General features: G+C 39.1%; 1 protein-coding gene across 1 annotated transcript in view; it reads left to right on the top strand.

Annotated features, from left to right (window-relative positions):
* LOC142503011 (homeobox protein SIX4-like) overlaps positions 1 to 7,337 on the top strand; it is a 9,249-nt gene extending 1,912 nt beyond the window's left edge. Inside the window, 2 exon segments of the mRNA XM_075614831.1 lie at positions 3,453 to 4,126; positions 6,365 to 7,337. Coding sequence (XP_075470946.1) covers positions 3,453 to 4,126; positions 6,365 to 7,173 — 1,483 coding nt within the window. The 3' untranslated portion in view covers positions 7,174 to 7,337.
* The last annotated feature ends 8,638 nt before the right edge of the window (positions 7,338 to 15,975 follow it).

The following is a 15,975-nucleotide window of genomic DNA, read 5'->3' as shown; positions in this document are numbered from 1 at the left end:
CCAGTATTTTCCTTCCTCCCCCCCCACCCCCATATTTTCCTTCCCCCCCCCACATCCATATTTTCCTTCCCCCCCCACCCCATATTTTCCTTCCCCCCACCACCCCATATTTTCCTTACCCCCAGCCCCCACCCCATATTTTCCTTCCCCCCACACCCCATATTTTCCTTCCCCCCCCATCCCCATATTTTCCTTCCCCCCCCTCTCCCATATTTTCCTTCCCCCCCACCCCCATATTTTCCCCGCCCATATTTTCCTTTTCCCCCTCATTATTTTCCTTTTCCCCCCATATTTTCCTTTTCCCCCCCATATTTTCCTTTTCCCCCCCATATTTTCCTTTTCCCCCCCATATTTTCCTTTCCCTCCCCCCCATATTTTCCTTTTCCCCCCCATATATTTTCCTTTCTCACCCCATATTTTCCTTTCCCCCCCCATATTTTCCTTTCTCCCCCCCCATATTTTCCTTTCCCCCCATATTTTCCTTTTCCCCCCATATTTTCCTTTTCCCCCCCATATTCCTTTCCCCCCCATATTATCCTTTTCCCCCTCCATATTTTTCCTTTTCCCCCCCATATTTTCCTTTTCCCCCCCCGCATATTTTCCTTTCCCTCCCCATATTTTCCTTTCCCCCCCCCACTCTTTCCTCTCCCCCCCCACTCTTTCCTCCCCCCCCCACTCTTTCCCCCAACCCATATTTCTTTCCCCCCCATATTTTCTTTCCTCCCGCCTTTCCCCCCCCACCTTTCCCCCCCCATATTTTCCCCTTCTATGAGGGGAGTTGGGTTTATTTATTGGGATGCCTGACATGGCCCCTCCGCTGCCAGGGGGCTGCAGGGCCTGTGGCTGGAACAGATGTGACTTTGTTTGCCTGGGCTGCCAGGCTTCCCGGGATGGTTTGTTTTCTGCACAAGGCTCCAGCACTGGCCTGTTCCTTTCTGCTGTGCACCCGCCCTGCGCCGCTCACAAATTTTGAGGATAAGATAAACCCTTTTAACAGCCCAATCTGAAATATTTGTATATTATATATTTTTTAGTAAGAGCACCTTCATGTCCATCTCCAGTCCTGGGAACGCTTGTGTGTTTTTTTTCTTGGTCATGCTCTAGTTAATAACACTTTGATTCTGCAGTGTGTTGTTTATAACTTCTAGGATAAGTCTATTTGCAGATGATTATTGGGGTGTCTATTTAACTCCCTGTGCTGAAGAGACACAGCAGAATTTGCAGACAGACTAAATGAGCCAGTTCTTTCCTTTTTATTACCCTGGATTTGTGTAATGTTTAATCACTGCAGTGCTGGAGGCCTTTGCAGTATCTTGTATATTTAATGCTGTTTGGGTGAGGTTCAGAGTTGCAATGACCCTGCAGGACTTTCCAGCAGTGCAGGGGTTAGCAGGATCGCTTATCTATTTGGTCAGAGGCCTGACCGGTTTTGGCTGCCAGGTGGAGGTGACCTCTTCCCCCCGACACAAGGCCGGGCCCTTCCCTTCTATTCCTTTCTTTTCATTCTTCTCCTCCTATTTGCAGCACTTAACAGAACTTGCCCTAAGGCATTTTTTTTCCTTGAAAGGCGCGAATATGCTGAACTAGTATTTTGTAAGCAAATTTACAGGCTAACATCTGCAAACTGAGGCAGAGGAGATCTCGTTATCCCAGGATTGCGTTACATACAATAGTTGATAGTAAGAACAATAGCTGGACATGCCTCGCTTTAGCTGTATCCTTTTCAGGATACATTTTATTTATCTAAATCGATTTTATTTTCTTTGTGTGTACACACACCCATGATTAAATTTAATGACCAAAGTAACGAGAACATTTTATTTTCACATAACAAAATATATACTAAACACAGATTACAGTATAAACCATTATTTATACGTGTGTAAAAAAATATATATAGAAATTATATATAATTTCTTTTTTATTATATATATATATATTTTTTTTTTAAATGATATATTACGACGGGCGATTCAGCTGCGTTTCTCTGTCACTAGACTGAACCGTGACGGCTTTTAAAATATTCATGGGCATGAAATGTGTTGTATTTGCATGGTACGTTTTGATATCTAATGACTTCATTACAGCACGTTCTGAAAATGTTTAGTGCGATAATGCTGCTCGCACATTATACTAATCACATTTGATATTCTCTTTATTAAGGTTAACCATTGGACACTCTTTGATAAAATACAGTGACTATTCACTTCAAGTTGGTGTCTCACGTTTTGTAGACAATGTCCTATGGGTTTCACGTTTATGGCGAGCAGCCTTACTAATGTGGGGGAGGGTGGACTGATGGGGATGACGGGCACCATTTCTTTGTGAAGGTCTAACATAGGGCTGGGCAATATACAGATATGATTGTAATATCATTTGTGATAATAAAGAATAAGTTAATATTTAACATTTACTAATATTTTAATACCCATCGGCTTTGAGGACATGCAGGTTAAAATACACAAGCTTTACAGATCTGCCAAAGGATTTTAGCACCCCTTTTAACACTCTACCCCATGGAGATTGCTTTGTGTTCCTCTCCCCCCCCCCTCAATTTAAATGCCATCCACTTACCTCTCGGGTGTTCAGGAATAAGGGTCGATAAGGCAGTTTTGTTTTTATTTTAAAGTGTGATTAATTTAATTTAAAAAAAAATTAAACACTTAATTGGTCATAACTTTTTTTTTTTTTGCTAATTTTTCAAATTAATGGTCTTTCCAGAAGATATTTATTGTGAGATGTCGTCATCATGGCGATTTTTTTTATTTTCTTGATATTTATATTGGGGAGAATTTTTCTTTATGTCTTGCCCTTACCTATCCTGCAAGTTCCTGGTTCACTTAACACCTCCCCCCCACTACACTGTCCCTTCCTCCTGTCTCTCTCCTCCAACCCCCCCAAACCCACACACACACACACAAACCCATTCACACCTTGGGGGCATTTCAGTCTATTCCACAGTCAAATTGTAAGCTTGTCAGACCAGGAACTTGCCCATTTAACAGTACTTAAGTTCACGTTTTCTATCATTATCCCATTATTACACGGTTGAAATATGTTGATAGTTTATTTCTGAATGTTGGAGCAGATCTGTTTGAATGTTTTGTACTAGCAGTTGTTCTAGAGCCGTGAGCGTTGCTTGTTAACAAATGTTATTAGCCATTTGCTCATTACAGCTAGCATACAAGAATGGCTCAAGTACATACCAAATGGCTCATTTTTTGCTCTTTTATGTGTTTTTGTCTCATGTTTCACACCAGCTGAAGGGTTCATTAAGTGCACCACAGAAGGTTTTATTCAATCAGTAATTTGTGTTTAAGAAACCATTGCTCTTTTTTATTTTTATTTTTAATGATTCCTATCTTAGTCCTTGCATTGATGTAGATAAGTTATTGTATGATTGACTAAGAACTTTAAACATTTTTTTTTTGTGTGTTTTTTTTTTCTGTTAGTGAATCTGATGGAAATCACAGCACTGAAGATGAATCAAGCAAAGGCCAGGATGATTTATCCCCCCATCCTCTCTCCAACTCATCGGATGGTGTTTCCAACTTAAATCTTTCTAGCCACGCTGATGCAGTATATATGCAGCAGATCGGAAACAAAATATCTTTAAGTTCTTCCGGAGTGTTGTTGAATGGAAACTTGGTCTCTACAAATTCTCAGCCCGTCTTCCTAAATGGAGGCTCCTTTATCCAGGGACCCAATGGAGTTCTTCTCAATGGCTTAAATATGGCAAATTCGCAGACTGTGACTTTGAATCCGCAAAAAATGGCTTCAACTATTGGAAACAATGGTGCATCAAATGTTGAGATCATGGTATCTGCCACAGATGAAGTGAAAGATTTCAAGATTCTGCAGGCTGGAATGACCGATTCCCCAGCAACATACAGTGCACATTTACCATCTACCTACCCCGGGTTGATACCGGCATCAGAGGTCAAAAGTGAAAACCTTCACCCAGTCACCTCTCATGACGGAGGAACTGTAGTTACTTTCACAACCCCCATACAAATAAACCCATATGGCATCGTTCAGATCCCGAATTCAGGAACAAATGGTCAACTGATTAATGGAAGTATTGGGTTTTCCACACTCCAGCTGCCTTCGGTGGCGGTTTCACAAGGTAATTGTCTTTCTGGAAAAAGCATTCTTTTTGCACAAGCCATTGTACTCTGAAGTGTGTGTGTGTGTGTGTGTGTGTGTGTGTGTGTGTGTGTGTGTGTGTGTGTGTGTGTGTGTGTGTGTGTGTGTGTGTGTGTGTGTGTGTGTGTGTGTGTGTGTGATATATAGCTAGATATAGATTTATTATTTTTTTTGGTCCGTCTTGCTGCTGGGTATACAAGAAATATCCTTTACTCGCTAAAGGTGCATCAGTAAATTGGGTAGGAAGTAACCAAGCTTTTCCCAAATGCGGAATCCCAGTGTGTGTGGTTGGTTGCATTTTCTTGACGGGTACAAATGCATAAGTGGGGATTTCTAACAGTTTAATAGAGCATTTTGAGTAAACCTATTTTTTTGGGGGGGGTGGGGGGAGGGTTAGAATTGCACTGGAATGTGGGAAAGAGAGATGTGGGCTTTTTTAGGAGCGTTACACCAGCAAAACAGACACGTGCCATTCCTGTGGTATTTTTTTTTCTAATAGTGGCCAATACATACATGCGTAGTTATGTAAGGCCATTAGGTGTAATAATACAGCTATGCACCTCCCCTTTTATTTATTTCATTATTTTTAAATACAGCCCAGCTGTTCTGCCCAGAACTATAAATAGGACAACGGTACAGGAATGAATAATCCCGACCCAAGATGCTTACAGTCCCGTTTTTGTGGTTTCTTCCAAGATACAGGAATAACGGTGATGCGAGTCATTTAAAATTGGGTTTTTCCCAATTTTTGATTGTGACAAGATTCTCAACTCCAGTCCTCAAGACGCCCCTCCCCCCCCCCCCCCAGGTTTTCAGGACACCCCAGCTTCAGCACAGGTGGCTCAGTCAAATAGACTGAGCCACCTGTGCTGAAGCAGGGATATCTTGAAAACCTGACCTGTTCGGAGGGGGGATCTTGATGACCGGAGTTGAGATCTCCCTGTCTGTTAACAATGTAACGCTTGTACAAAACAAATACAGTATATAGTACAACAAAGCGAATGTAGAATGCATGACAACGTTTACTGAGAAATGATTACACATACAATTTGCCGTGTTTGAGGTAAACCTATACATAAACTTCTTTAACCCCGGCTGTGCTGAAAAGCGGTGTCAGAAGATTATAGGCCTCCATGTTAACATACACTTGAAGTATAAGGTGACACTGTTGTGTGCTCATTTGCATATCATCTCCCAGAATCCCTGGCTGCAGTGGAAGCACTGTATGCTAAGACAGTGAGACATGTGAATGTATTCACAAGTGATATTTTTAATTGAGGTAAATATGACTTTCAGTATCAAAGTAAAATAATACATGTTTCTGCATTCAGTAGCGCAATATAAAACGCTTAAACCCTTATTAGCAAATAATAATAATAATAATCGGTGGTTCATACAAACACTTAGATGGTTGTAAATTTGGTAAGCTTGGTGATATAAAACTATTGTGTATGATGTGGTCTTCTAAAACCAAAACGTCAGACTCCTAGAAACCTTTCAATTATTGATGGAAGGATATTTATTGCATTCTTTGTTGGAGACCTCACCGATTTGTTCTGTGGCTAATACTGTACACCACATCACCATGGTTTACAAACCCATATATTAGGGTCTCTGTAACACTTATGTGGGGAAATAAACTGCATTCAATGATTATACACATTCTGGGCTACTGCAAGTGAGACAAGAAGTCTGAACACAAGTGATATTCAGCAGTTTGTTTCGAAGACTTGGCAAACGGCCTTGGGGAGAAAAACCAGGATGCAAACACAAGTGCTAATTACCTCTAACAGGGGAGTGTTTGCATATTTCAGGAAGATGTTTCAGCAACATGTTTCAGGTAAGAAGACTGATTTCTTTTAAATTCACACTTTAAAAAAAAAAAAATGACATTTTAAAATGCAAGATTTTTTTTGTTCTATGTTTGTTTTCCACCTTCCTGTTTCCATCAATTTTGCCCTCCGTGCCAGTAGGCCATATCTTGTCTTTAGAATGGACAAATGATTTGCCAGGCTCAGATGAGGTCACTCGGTTCACTTCTTCCAGCTCCTTTGCAGTAGCTCAGTTGTCTCCAGGACCCAGGGCTTCCAGACATGACCCGTACATGTGCCACGTGTAAGTATCTTAGGAAGAAAATCACAGGAGTTGTATGTAATCTTACATTTGTGAACAACATTTCAAGATGTATTTTGAAATTGATTTAATTTATCTTCCATAGGAAATGCAAAGACACATGTGTCCAGTGCTCCAATACACTCCACAGGGGACCACATGAACGTCCATTGGAAAATCTCATCCCAGGCTATGGGTTTGAATGAAACCAATGTTCAAAATAGATTTCTGCATAACCTCAAATCGGACAATGCTAAAGGTGCCTATAAGAAGATCAATCAAGCAAACACAGATGCACACAATGCTTCTTTCTTATCCTGCATCTACGCACCAGCTCAGCATACGTTGGGTGCAACTAGTTTCAAGAAATCCAGTTTACCTGCTTTCAAGGTAGAAAAACCTGAGGATAAACAAACTACAGATAATCCAGATACCAGCTTCCCAGTGAGCTCTGATAGATTTAACCCAGTCCATCTGGGTACGGAAGAAGCATCAACAAATTGTTCGTCCACAGAAGACTCCACACTTCCAGAGTTGGATTCTTACTCGGGTAGTAGTGAATCTTTCCCTTTGCCACAGCAGACGTTGCGGATAAAGAAGAAAACCGGAAGCCGCTCTGCGCGATTATCGAAGTCTTCCCACTGTGGGAATCTTGCTTACTGGACACAAATGAAGCAGAATCGCGCACAAATTCAGCAAGAGCAGATTGTAGGACAGATGTCTCGTGTCAATGAGCGTCTGAAGGATCTTTATGAACTCCAGGGTACAATGGCTACCGACATGCGGGGGCTGCGCAGTGAGATGGCAAACATCGGTCTCGTACTAGGAAAGATGTTGGCGGTTCTTGAGAAATCTGCTGGCACTAACTTGGATTCTCCAGCCGCAGGAAATACAGCACCTGAGGCAATCGGATAATGAAGACGCTATCCCTGTTCAATACTTCTTTCAATGGAAATGACAATAGGCAGATCCTAAGAGAATCTGGACCATTATCCATGCATTTGAATCTGTCTGCGTTTTTGTTTTTATATGCATATGTAATAAATCAATTTAGTTCTTGTGCGTCTTGGCAAATATTGTGTATTTTTATTTATTTGCTAAAAATGACTTGATAAACGTAACTGACAATTCTTCATTGCATGTTTAACAGCAGGGGAATTTATCCTGTCCCATGATTGGTTATTAATATGCCAGGTTATAGGAGAAGATACTCTTTTATAACAGACATGCCATCTTAGTCATATTTTCGGAGAGTTTTGGGGACAACAGTGAAGTCATTAATTGCTTTCCAGGCTTCCTTGAAAATTCGAGTTTTAATTGAGCCTGGAAAAAATAGGGAGTCTATCAGACTGAGGAGCACCGTATAAACCTCCCAGACACATTCTAAAAGTTAAACTTCAATTAATTCTTAAACAGAAAAATATAATGTTGCATGTCAAGACAAAACACCCAGATAAGTGTCGTCACACATCTACACACAAGACCATTCCAAAGTATATAAATATAAACAACAAATTCTGTTTATTCTTATTTTAGTGGCACTCCACCATAAATGTGCTACATATACACAGACGAAAGGGGAAAAAGTAAAAATGTACTAGTTCATCTGTAGAAGAGAACGTCCTACCAAGGAGTCCAGATATACAATGATATTCCAAAATCTTCAGTCCAACTACAGCGAGCGGACAAAATCTAAATTTGAAACCATGAAACTGGCAGGTGCAGCCCAGAGGTAGAGTACAAAGGTACTGTAGGTGTAGGATACCTATCCGTTCCAAAAAGCACTGCGTGTTCCGTCTTGCTGTAAATGAGGGTCCTCCCCATGGCACCAGTGAGTGACACGCCATGCCGGTCTGGCCTTCAAGAAGTAAATCGCCTCTTGAGTACATGTCGCTTTTGCTGTTGGTTTCAGTGCAGACAGCGTACTATCTTCCATGGGAGTGTTTCAAAGACGCGCACACCATAGCGAGGCTCTTCCAGACAGCGGGTTCTGTGCGGAGCGAGCGTTTTTCTCTCACAGACTGGAATTGTTACCAGAGGCGTGCGCACACACGAGAATCTCGCCTAATGTACTTGACTTGCGCAAATATCAGACATCTACCGATTTTGTTCCTAGAAGTCTTATGCATGTCCCCAACCCCAACGTGCGTTTCGCCCCCCTTAGGACATGGGGCTGTGGGGTATTGACCTGTCCGGTATCATATCCTGTGTTTTCATAGTGTTCAGTAGACTGGAAGTGAGCCAGAAATATTCACAGTAAAAAAACATTTACTTGCACATAAAAAAAATTGTGAAAACGACAAAAACATCTCAAAACATCATTGCAAACTTTATTTTTGAAACGGATAAGTATCCTATAGCATCTCTCCATTCTGGTGACCTCTGGACTGCACTTGGTCATTTCATTGTTTCGGATTTATATTTTGTCCGCTGTGTAGTTGGACTGACAATTTTGGAATTTCATTGTATATCTGGACTCATGAAGTAGTAAATTTAGCTTTTTCCCTTTTAGTATACATGTATATTTGTTGATTTTGTGTGTGTGTTTTGGAGGTGTGACGACACTTATCTGGGCGTTTTTTTTTTCTTCTTTGGATGCAACCTTACTTTTTTTTTTTATTTAAGAATTAATTAATAAATGACTTGACATCCTAGGAGGTTTCTGGAGTGCTCTCCTTCAGTCTGCCCCCTTATTTTTAATTATTTTTTTTAATGGAGCCTAGACGATTGGAAATAAGAATGTTGGTGAATACAGAGTTCCAGAACCACAGGGCAATATGTTCGATGAATGGCATGATCGTAAATACCATTTTTGCTGATAAACAGATTTCAAGTGATTGGATGTAGGTTCGGGGGAACATCAAATGGTCAGCAGGAGGCCAGCGGAGGTATAAACAAAACTATTAAAATTAGAGTTTTACAAATGGAAAGAAGGAAGGGAGGGAGTGGCAAAAGAATGATGTTGCTATGGGTATAGCTAGGTATGATCACCTCTTCTATAATATTTTTGCATGTAAACTAAATCTGTCAAGTATTCTTACTTTTTATTTTTTTTGCTCTAATTTTGTCTAGCATAAGTTCTGGAAGTGCCTTTTAAAAAGGAGTGATGTGGTGCCAGATTTTAGGAAATTCCAAACCTGTTACACCTTGGGCCAAAGCACTTTGGACCGAATTTAAAGCTGCAGACCAAGCAATATCCTACACTTCTTTTTTTTTTTTTTCAATAAATCAGTTCTGTACTATGAGAAAATACTTTTTTTTAGTGACCAGTCCTCCAACCCTGATGGGGCCCACTACCAGTTGATATGAAACCTTTTTATATCACGTAATTGTCTGAGATTTTGTTGTTGTTTGATTTAAAGTAATTTTTGGTGGTTAAACATGAAGTTTAATTAGTGCTTATCTGTTAACTCTTTGTAATGACACTTCAAAAAAAGAAAATCAGTTTTTACATGCATCTGTTATCTGTTACCAAAATCGTGGGTAGTCTATTTAAGGGGGTTCAACCGTAAATTCTGTGGCAAGATGTAAGATGTCTCTTGCTTTGTGTTCTAGTAGAAGTGTGTGTGTGTGTGTGTGTGTGTGTGTTTAAGCGATGTTAACAAACTATTTGTGCTAGTGGCTTATACCCAATTGGCACGGAGTGCAGTATTAAAGTAGAAGTCGCTGAAAATCTTAATCCTATATTCATAAAAATAGTGCTCACATTATAATAAAACACAATTTGTAAAGGACACCGGTGTATGCAAAAAAAATAATTTTTTGGTGCACACCAGTATTTTGTGTGTTTTTTTTTAATAAATCGATTGTGTTTCAATAATATAGCACAGCAGGCATATATTTATAAGGCTCCAAGTTAAAATGGATTAGAAGCAAAAAGTATCACTACATCACCCAGAATCCCTAGCTGCAGTGGAAGCACTGTATGCTTAGAGATGGGGGTGAAAAAGCAGAGTTGCAGACCTGTCTGATACATGTCAATGTGCTCACAAGTGATATATTTATTGGCAATAATCTAATTACAATATTAACTGCCCAATATTGAGAATATTTTGTCACAAAATAAATATCCACCCCTCCCCCCCCAAAAAAATATATAGTAGTACATTCTATATAAATGCATCTTTTTATGGTTTTATGGGAGGGGTGTGGGGGGGAGTTGCAAAGCATATGAGACAGAGCATTAAAAAAAAGTGTGTGTGTGTGTGTGTGTGTGTGTGTGTGTGTGTGTTTAAAACCACATTTTCTCTAAAGGGAATAGGGACGGGAAAGGTTAAATGGGTTAATTTAGGATTAACATTTTAGAATCGTTATAATCCAAAAAAGTAGTACAATAAAGTTCATAATAATAAGATAGATCTACAATATAGTGACGTACAACATGGGGGCTCAGAAAATCAACACTCCGAGGAGGAGCTTTGTGAAGTTTACAGGGTGACCACTTATATTTCTAAGTATTAATCCTAGGGGTCCCAGACTTTGTAAAAGGAGTTGCTTGCGATGTTTAGAGAAGGCTGTGAGTTTTTCCATCACCGTTAATGTGTGGATCTTTTGGATAATCACATTTTAGGGATGGAGTTGCCTGTTTTTTTCCCAAGCTGCTGAGATATAGCACTGATCTGCTGTTAGAATGTGCGGGCTCTGTTTTTTAGAGGTTTGGACAATAAGAACGACCGGTCTAGACCTTGGGTGGGCTACTCCAGTCCTCAAGGGCCACCTAAATCGAAGACAGCCACCTGTGCTGAAGCAGGGATCTCCTGAAACCCTGACTTGGTGGCCCTTGAGCACTGAAGTTGCCCTCCCCTAGTCTAGATTCATTTTGATATTTAGAACTGATTCCGTTAAATCATGAATCTTGACCCACAATCTGACAAATGTGAATCATATCTCCTATTTGTCCACTATTTCTCCAGCATTTATCAGAGGAACTTGGATAAATAATAATTTCTTATGAGTTGGGTACTATCTAAGCAAGATTATATAGGCACTCTTTATTGGTGGTACATATCAAGGTTTTTGCTGCGAATTCCCAGATATCTTCCCAGTCCACGGGTGACCTTTCCAGAAGATCTGGAGATCTTCCAGCTCATGACCAGATGGGAGGAAGATCTCCATACGAAACTAGTACTTGATGTAGAGATTATACCAAACCCATGTGATCTCGTTTACTCTTACATAGATATTCAAACACCGTGTAGAACTGAGCAATTTTTTTAAAGCAGAAACACGGTTACATGTGTATTTATTTATTTTTGAGACTTCTTCATTTTTGTTTTATAGCATTATTGCCGTGAGCAGCATATGGTGCACACCACCTTAGGTGGGGTTTCTGCAGTTCCTCGAGGACCTGACCGGTCATCAAATACTATTTGTTTAGCATTCTTGGCTCTGTCCATATTATTATTATTTTTTTAACAATATTTTGTAATTTTTTTTGTTTTCTAGGTAACCTTTCAGTGACTCCTTGTACTTCAGATGGAGGAACGTTTACAAGTGACACTATCACCTGCGGGGAGCAAGGCAAGGTCTTCCTCAGCTCTCTCCCTCCCAGCACAGTGGTTTATACCGTTCCGCATTCTATTAAACAAGACGGACTGGAAAGAAGCCTCGTGTTTTCTCAGTTAATGCCCGTCAATCAGAGCACAACACAACTAAATCTCAGCATGCCTTCAGATGACACTCTGCAGTCTGTTGCTGCTTCCTTAATAAATGGAACTCAAGCACAGAATTTCTCTCTCTCTCACCCTACTTTAGTAACTGCTACAGGACACTTTACATCCATTGCTGGGGGCCAGTCTATAGCTCTTGACCAGCCTATTCCTGCAACAAGCACATCAAACTTGATCGCCACTAGTAATGCAAACTTTGCCTCTCTTCAGAACTGTCACTACATTGCTGCCCAAGACATAATGTCCATTTCTGCTGCCCAGTCTTCTCTCGGGGAAGCCGTTTTGGCAACCGGCAATAATACCCATCACCCTGCCGCCCAAGTCCACCCGGATTTTAGCAGCCAGCACAATCTGGTTCTTCAGCCCGTGCCCAACTCAAAAGAGAATTACTTATCCATTTCACAGAACTCAATAAGCGGGAGTGTAATGTTGTTGGATGCTAAATCAAAGTATGTCCTGAGTAACATGGTCAGCACAGACTGCGAAGAGCTTGAAACGGGCAAAAAAGAATTGGCCAAGCTTCAAAATGTTCAGATGGATGAAGACATGCAAGATCTATAATTATTTTTTAAGAACTTCTTAGCACGATATACTTGCAAGTGTTTTTTTTTTTTTTCGTTTTCATTCAGATTATAGGTTTGAAATGTTCTGTTGAATTCTCTTTTAATAATAATAATGGCACTGGTTTTTGCATTAACAAATGTACCCTTTTGTCAGAGATGGGTATAAAAGGGAACATGGAAAGCCGAAAGAACCTAGGTTTGTCGTATGAAATATAAACGGTATGTTAAGGGTAAGTGGCACAGGTACTAAAGAAACAACACTTTTTGGGTTATGCTGGAAATGTACATTAAATCCTTAAACTACACTAATGAGTGGTCATTTTGAGCTCGGAAAGGTTTGTTTTTCCTCACATGCCACGGTCTCCTGTTTGATTTTTGTTAATGAAAAGCGACGAATCATAATGTTACTTTTGAGCAATGGCTTTATTTTGTAGTAATCTGTAGCTGGATTGAGAATGTTCTTACTAATATTTACCAGCTTGATTGTAAAAATTACAATGTAAAATATGGAATGTAGAGAATCTGTTACATAACAAAAAAGGAATAATTATTGTATGCAAACTTTTTTTGTTTCTAGTAACCAGTAATATACAACGTATATACAAGATGCAGACACTTTTTTTTTTTAGGGTTATATACAGCTTTTCAGAGCTGGAGGGATAAAAGTTCAGCAATATTTTTTTTATTTTTGAACTATTTTAACCGAAAACATCTGAGAAATACTAGACTAATGACACTAAACCCCCAAATTATTTTCATGGTGCATCCTTGTGTTATGTTATTACAACTTGGCATTTTTAATAATCTCCAAGTATTTAGTTTATTCTGTAAATTTCCTTGTGCCTTTTTGCCTGTTTGGCCGTTGATTTGTAGCAAAGCACATTGTAAAGATAAAGGGTGAAACCTTTGCTTACATCTGTGTTTGGAAGTCTCTAAAGTGTACCTTCTTTTTTTTCTTTTTTTTCCCCACAATTGTCCTATTCTGAAAGTATGACTTATTGTACGTTTTTGTAAATGTTAAGCACACAAAAGTGAACCCGTCGGCAAAAAAAAAAGTATGTGTTTTAAAGGGAAAGACAATCAAGCTTAGACATTTTATACACAAGATTTCTTTTTAATTCCATGAATCAATACTGTTACAAATGAATTTCTTTCCGACAGATTAAACACTACATGTGTATGAATTGTTTTTGCACTAAGCTACCATTTTAACTGGATAACAAGTTGTTTCTTTTTACTATTGCATGGAAGCTGCATTAACAAATATATAATTAGATGCAAATATGCTATTTATAGTTAAAGCCTTTGCTAATAACTAAGGGAAAATGCAGATGTGGATATTTTTTTCCTGTATTTTTTTTTCTTCTTACGCTAATGAATTTTCCGAAAGTTTACCAGCTTTTTTGTTTGAAAGGTTTACCCCCTACTGTGTGTTTTTGTTTTGTTGGATGGGGTGTTCACTTTTATTTTCTTTTTTTTTTAATTTTTTTTTTATTATCTCATAGCTTATAAAAAAATGCAAATCCATCCTCCTTTCTTCCAGAAAATTTCTGGCTTGGTATTAAGTTGTTTTTGTTTGTTTTTTAAACCATATATAAAAATTACATTGCATGTCTAATATCTGGCCTCTATTTTTTGATTTTAAGCAGAAATCTTTGCATGTTTTTTTTTTCATTTTATTTATTTTTATTTTCTCCTATTGTGCCTTAAGATTAAGATTAGAAATAATGAAAACACATCTGATAGTAAAGCAGACGTTGATAGCGCATTTCTAGGGAATGATACCAACCTCCGTGTCACAAAACATTTCTATGCTTAGTTACGCAACCAAAGAGGTCTCATGTATGTTTTTGTTTTCATTGTACTGTAATAGGGATTTATGCCTGGACAAGTTTTATTGTATTCTGAAATGATGTGAACTTATTTTTCTAAACACTATACTGAATAAACTTTTATATTTATACACTTTTGTTGTCTTTCGAGGTCTGTAATGCTTATTTAATGTATCATTAGTAAATCGTGTAATATTCAGGTTTAGCAGAAGGGTGAATGTTCAACATTGGACTAAGCTTGTGTTCTTATTATGGTAACCTTTTATTCTTCGTGGCTTTAAGCCTCGTCAGATTTATTTAAATCCTTGTCATACAATTGCATGTGATATCCGAAGTCTAATAACATGATCGATAGATCAGGAAGCCAGTGTCCATGGGTCCTTTGCAAGTTGGAAATGTAATGGACCAATCGTTTTTTATTTGTAATGTTTTCGCTGTACAAATGCAGTGCCGTGTGACTAAAAGTCCAATCTGTAATGGTGAAAAAATGTATGAATATTGTAATGTTTGTTTAGTTTTTGTCTGGAATATAGTGATGGTCAACAGTTCGCCCGCTACCTCATTGGCCATAAATAACCTCCAGTCTCTCCCAACTCTGCAGCCTTCTCTTGCTACATCTTGTCTCTCCTACAGTCGCCGTCGGCCTGGGAAAATGGAATTGCTTGCACGGACGAGTTCATTAATGTGAGGCGCAGTGCACACCATGGGGAACCTCACCAAACCAACAGTATGTTCTGCTTGATTAGGGGGTGAAACAAAATAACATTCTGAAAACACGACGTACGTTCGTGTTATGTACCTGGCTGTTTCCTGAATTTATCGCTGTCCCTCTTCTTTTACTGTACAGGCAGTCCTCGGTTATCCGACACAATGCGTTACTCAAAATGGCGTTGTAAAGCGAAACACGTTTTCCCATAGGAACACTGTTTAAATGAAAGGTTCCGTTCCTGAAGGCATTTTTAACACTAAAATGCACCAAATATTTTATGCAGGCAATAAGATACGCAGCACACGCATAAATTATATAGTGTATATACTGTATTATATATATAATATAACATAATAAATAATTATATTATATAGTATAATATTATATATATACGCTGTTACGATGCTTTGCAACGTTGTTTATGTGAATGTGTATATATATATATATATATACACACATACACAATGTTGCAAAGCGTCGTAAGAGCGTTGGATAAGCCATTTTGGCGTTGTAAAAATGAATATAGGTATGCATTGCACAGCGTTGGATAAGCCATTCGTTGTAAAGCGAAGCGTTGTAAAACGAGGACTGCCTGTATCCTGGAAAACAAAGGCTACCAATGGAATGTTGCCTTTAATTATTCATTCGACGCTGGTAGCTGTACCACGCATGGTGAACACATTTACTTAATGGTTTAATTATGGTTGGTACTGCTGCTGTTTAGTGAATATGCACCTTGTTTCCCAATTCCCTGTGTTTTAGTGAAACTCCTTCCTTTCCTCCCCCCCTCCCCATCCCCCCTTTACAAGGTGGTTGTTTTTCTGCATGTTTTGTCTTGACAAACATATTTATGGTTTCCTAGGTCTTGTTTTGAGTATTCCAGTTGCAGCATACCATAAGCAGTCATTGACACGTTAACTCTCTTTCCACTACTGCACCATATA

Source organism: Ascaphus truei, chromosome 9 (genome assembly GCF_040206685.1).
Source record: "Ascaphus truei isolate aAscTru1 chromosome 9, aAscTru1.hap1, whole genome shotgun sequence".
Classification (NCBI taxonomy): Eukaryota; Metazoa; Chordata; class Amphibia; order Anura; family Ascaphidae; genus Ascaphus; species Ascaphus truei.
This window is presented reverse-complemented; position numbering and strand designations above follow the sequence as displayed.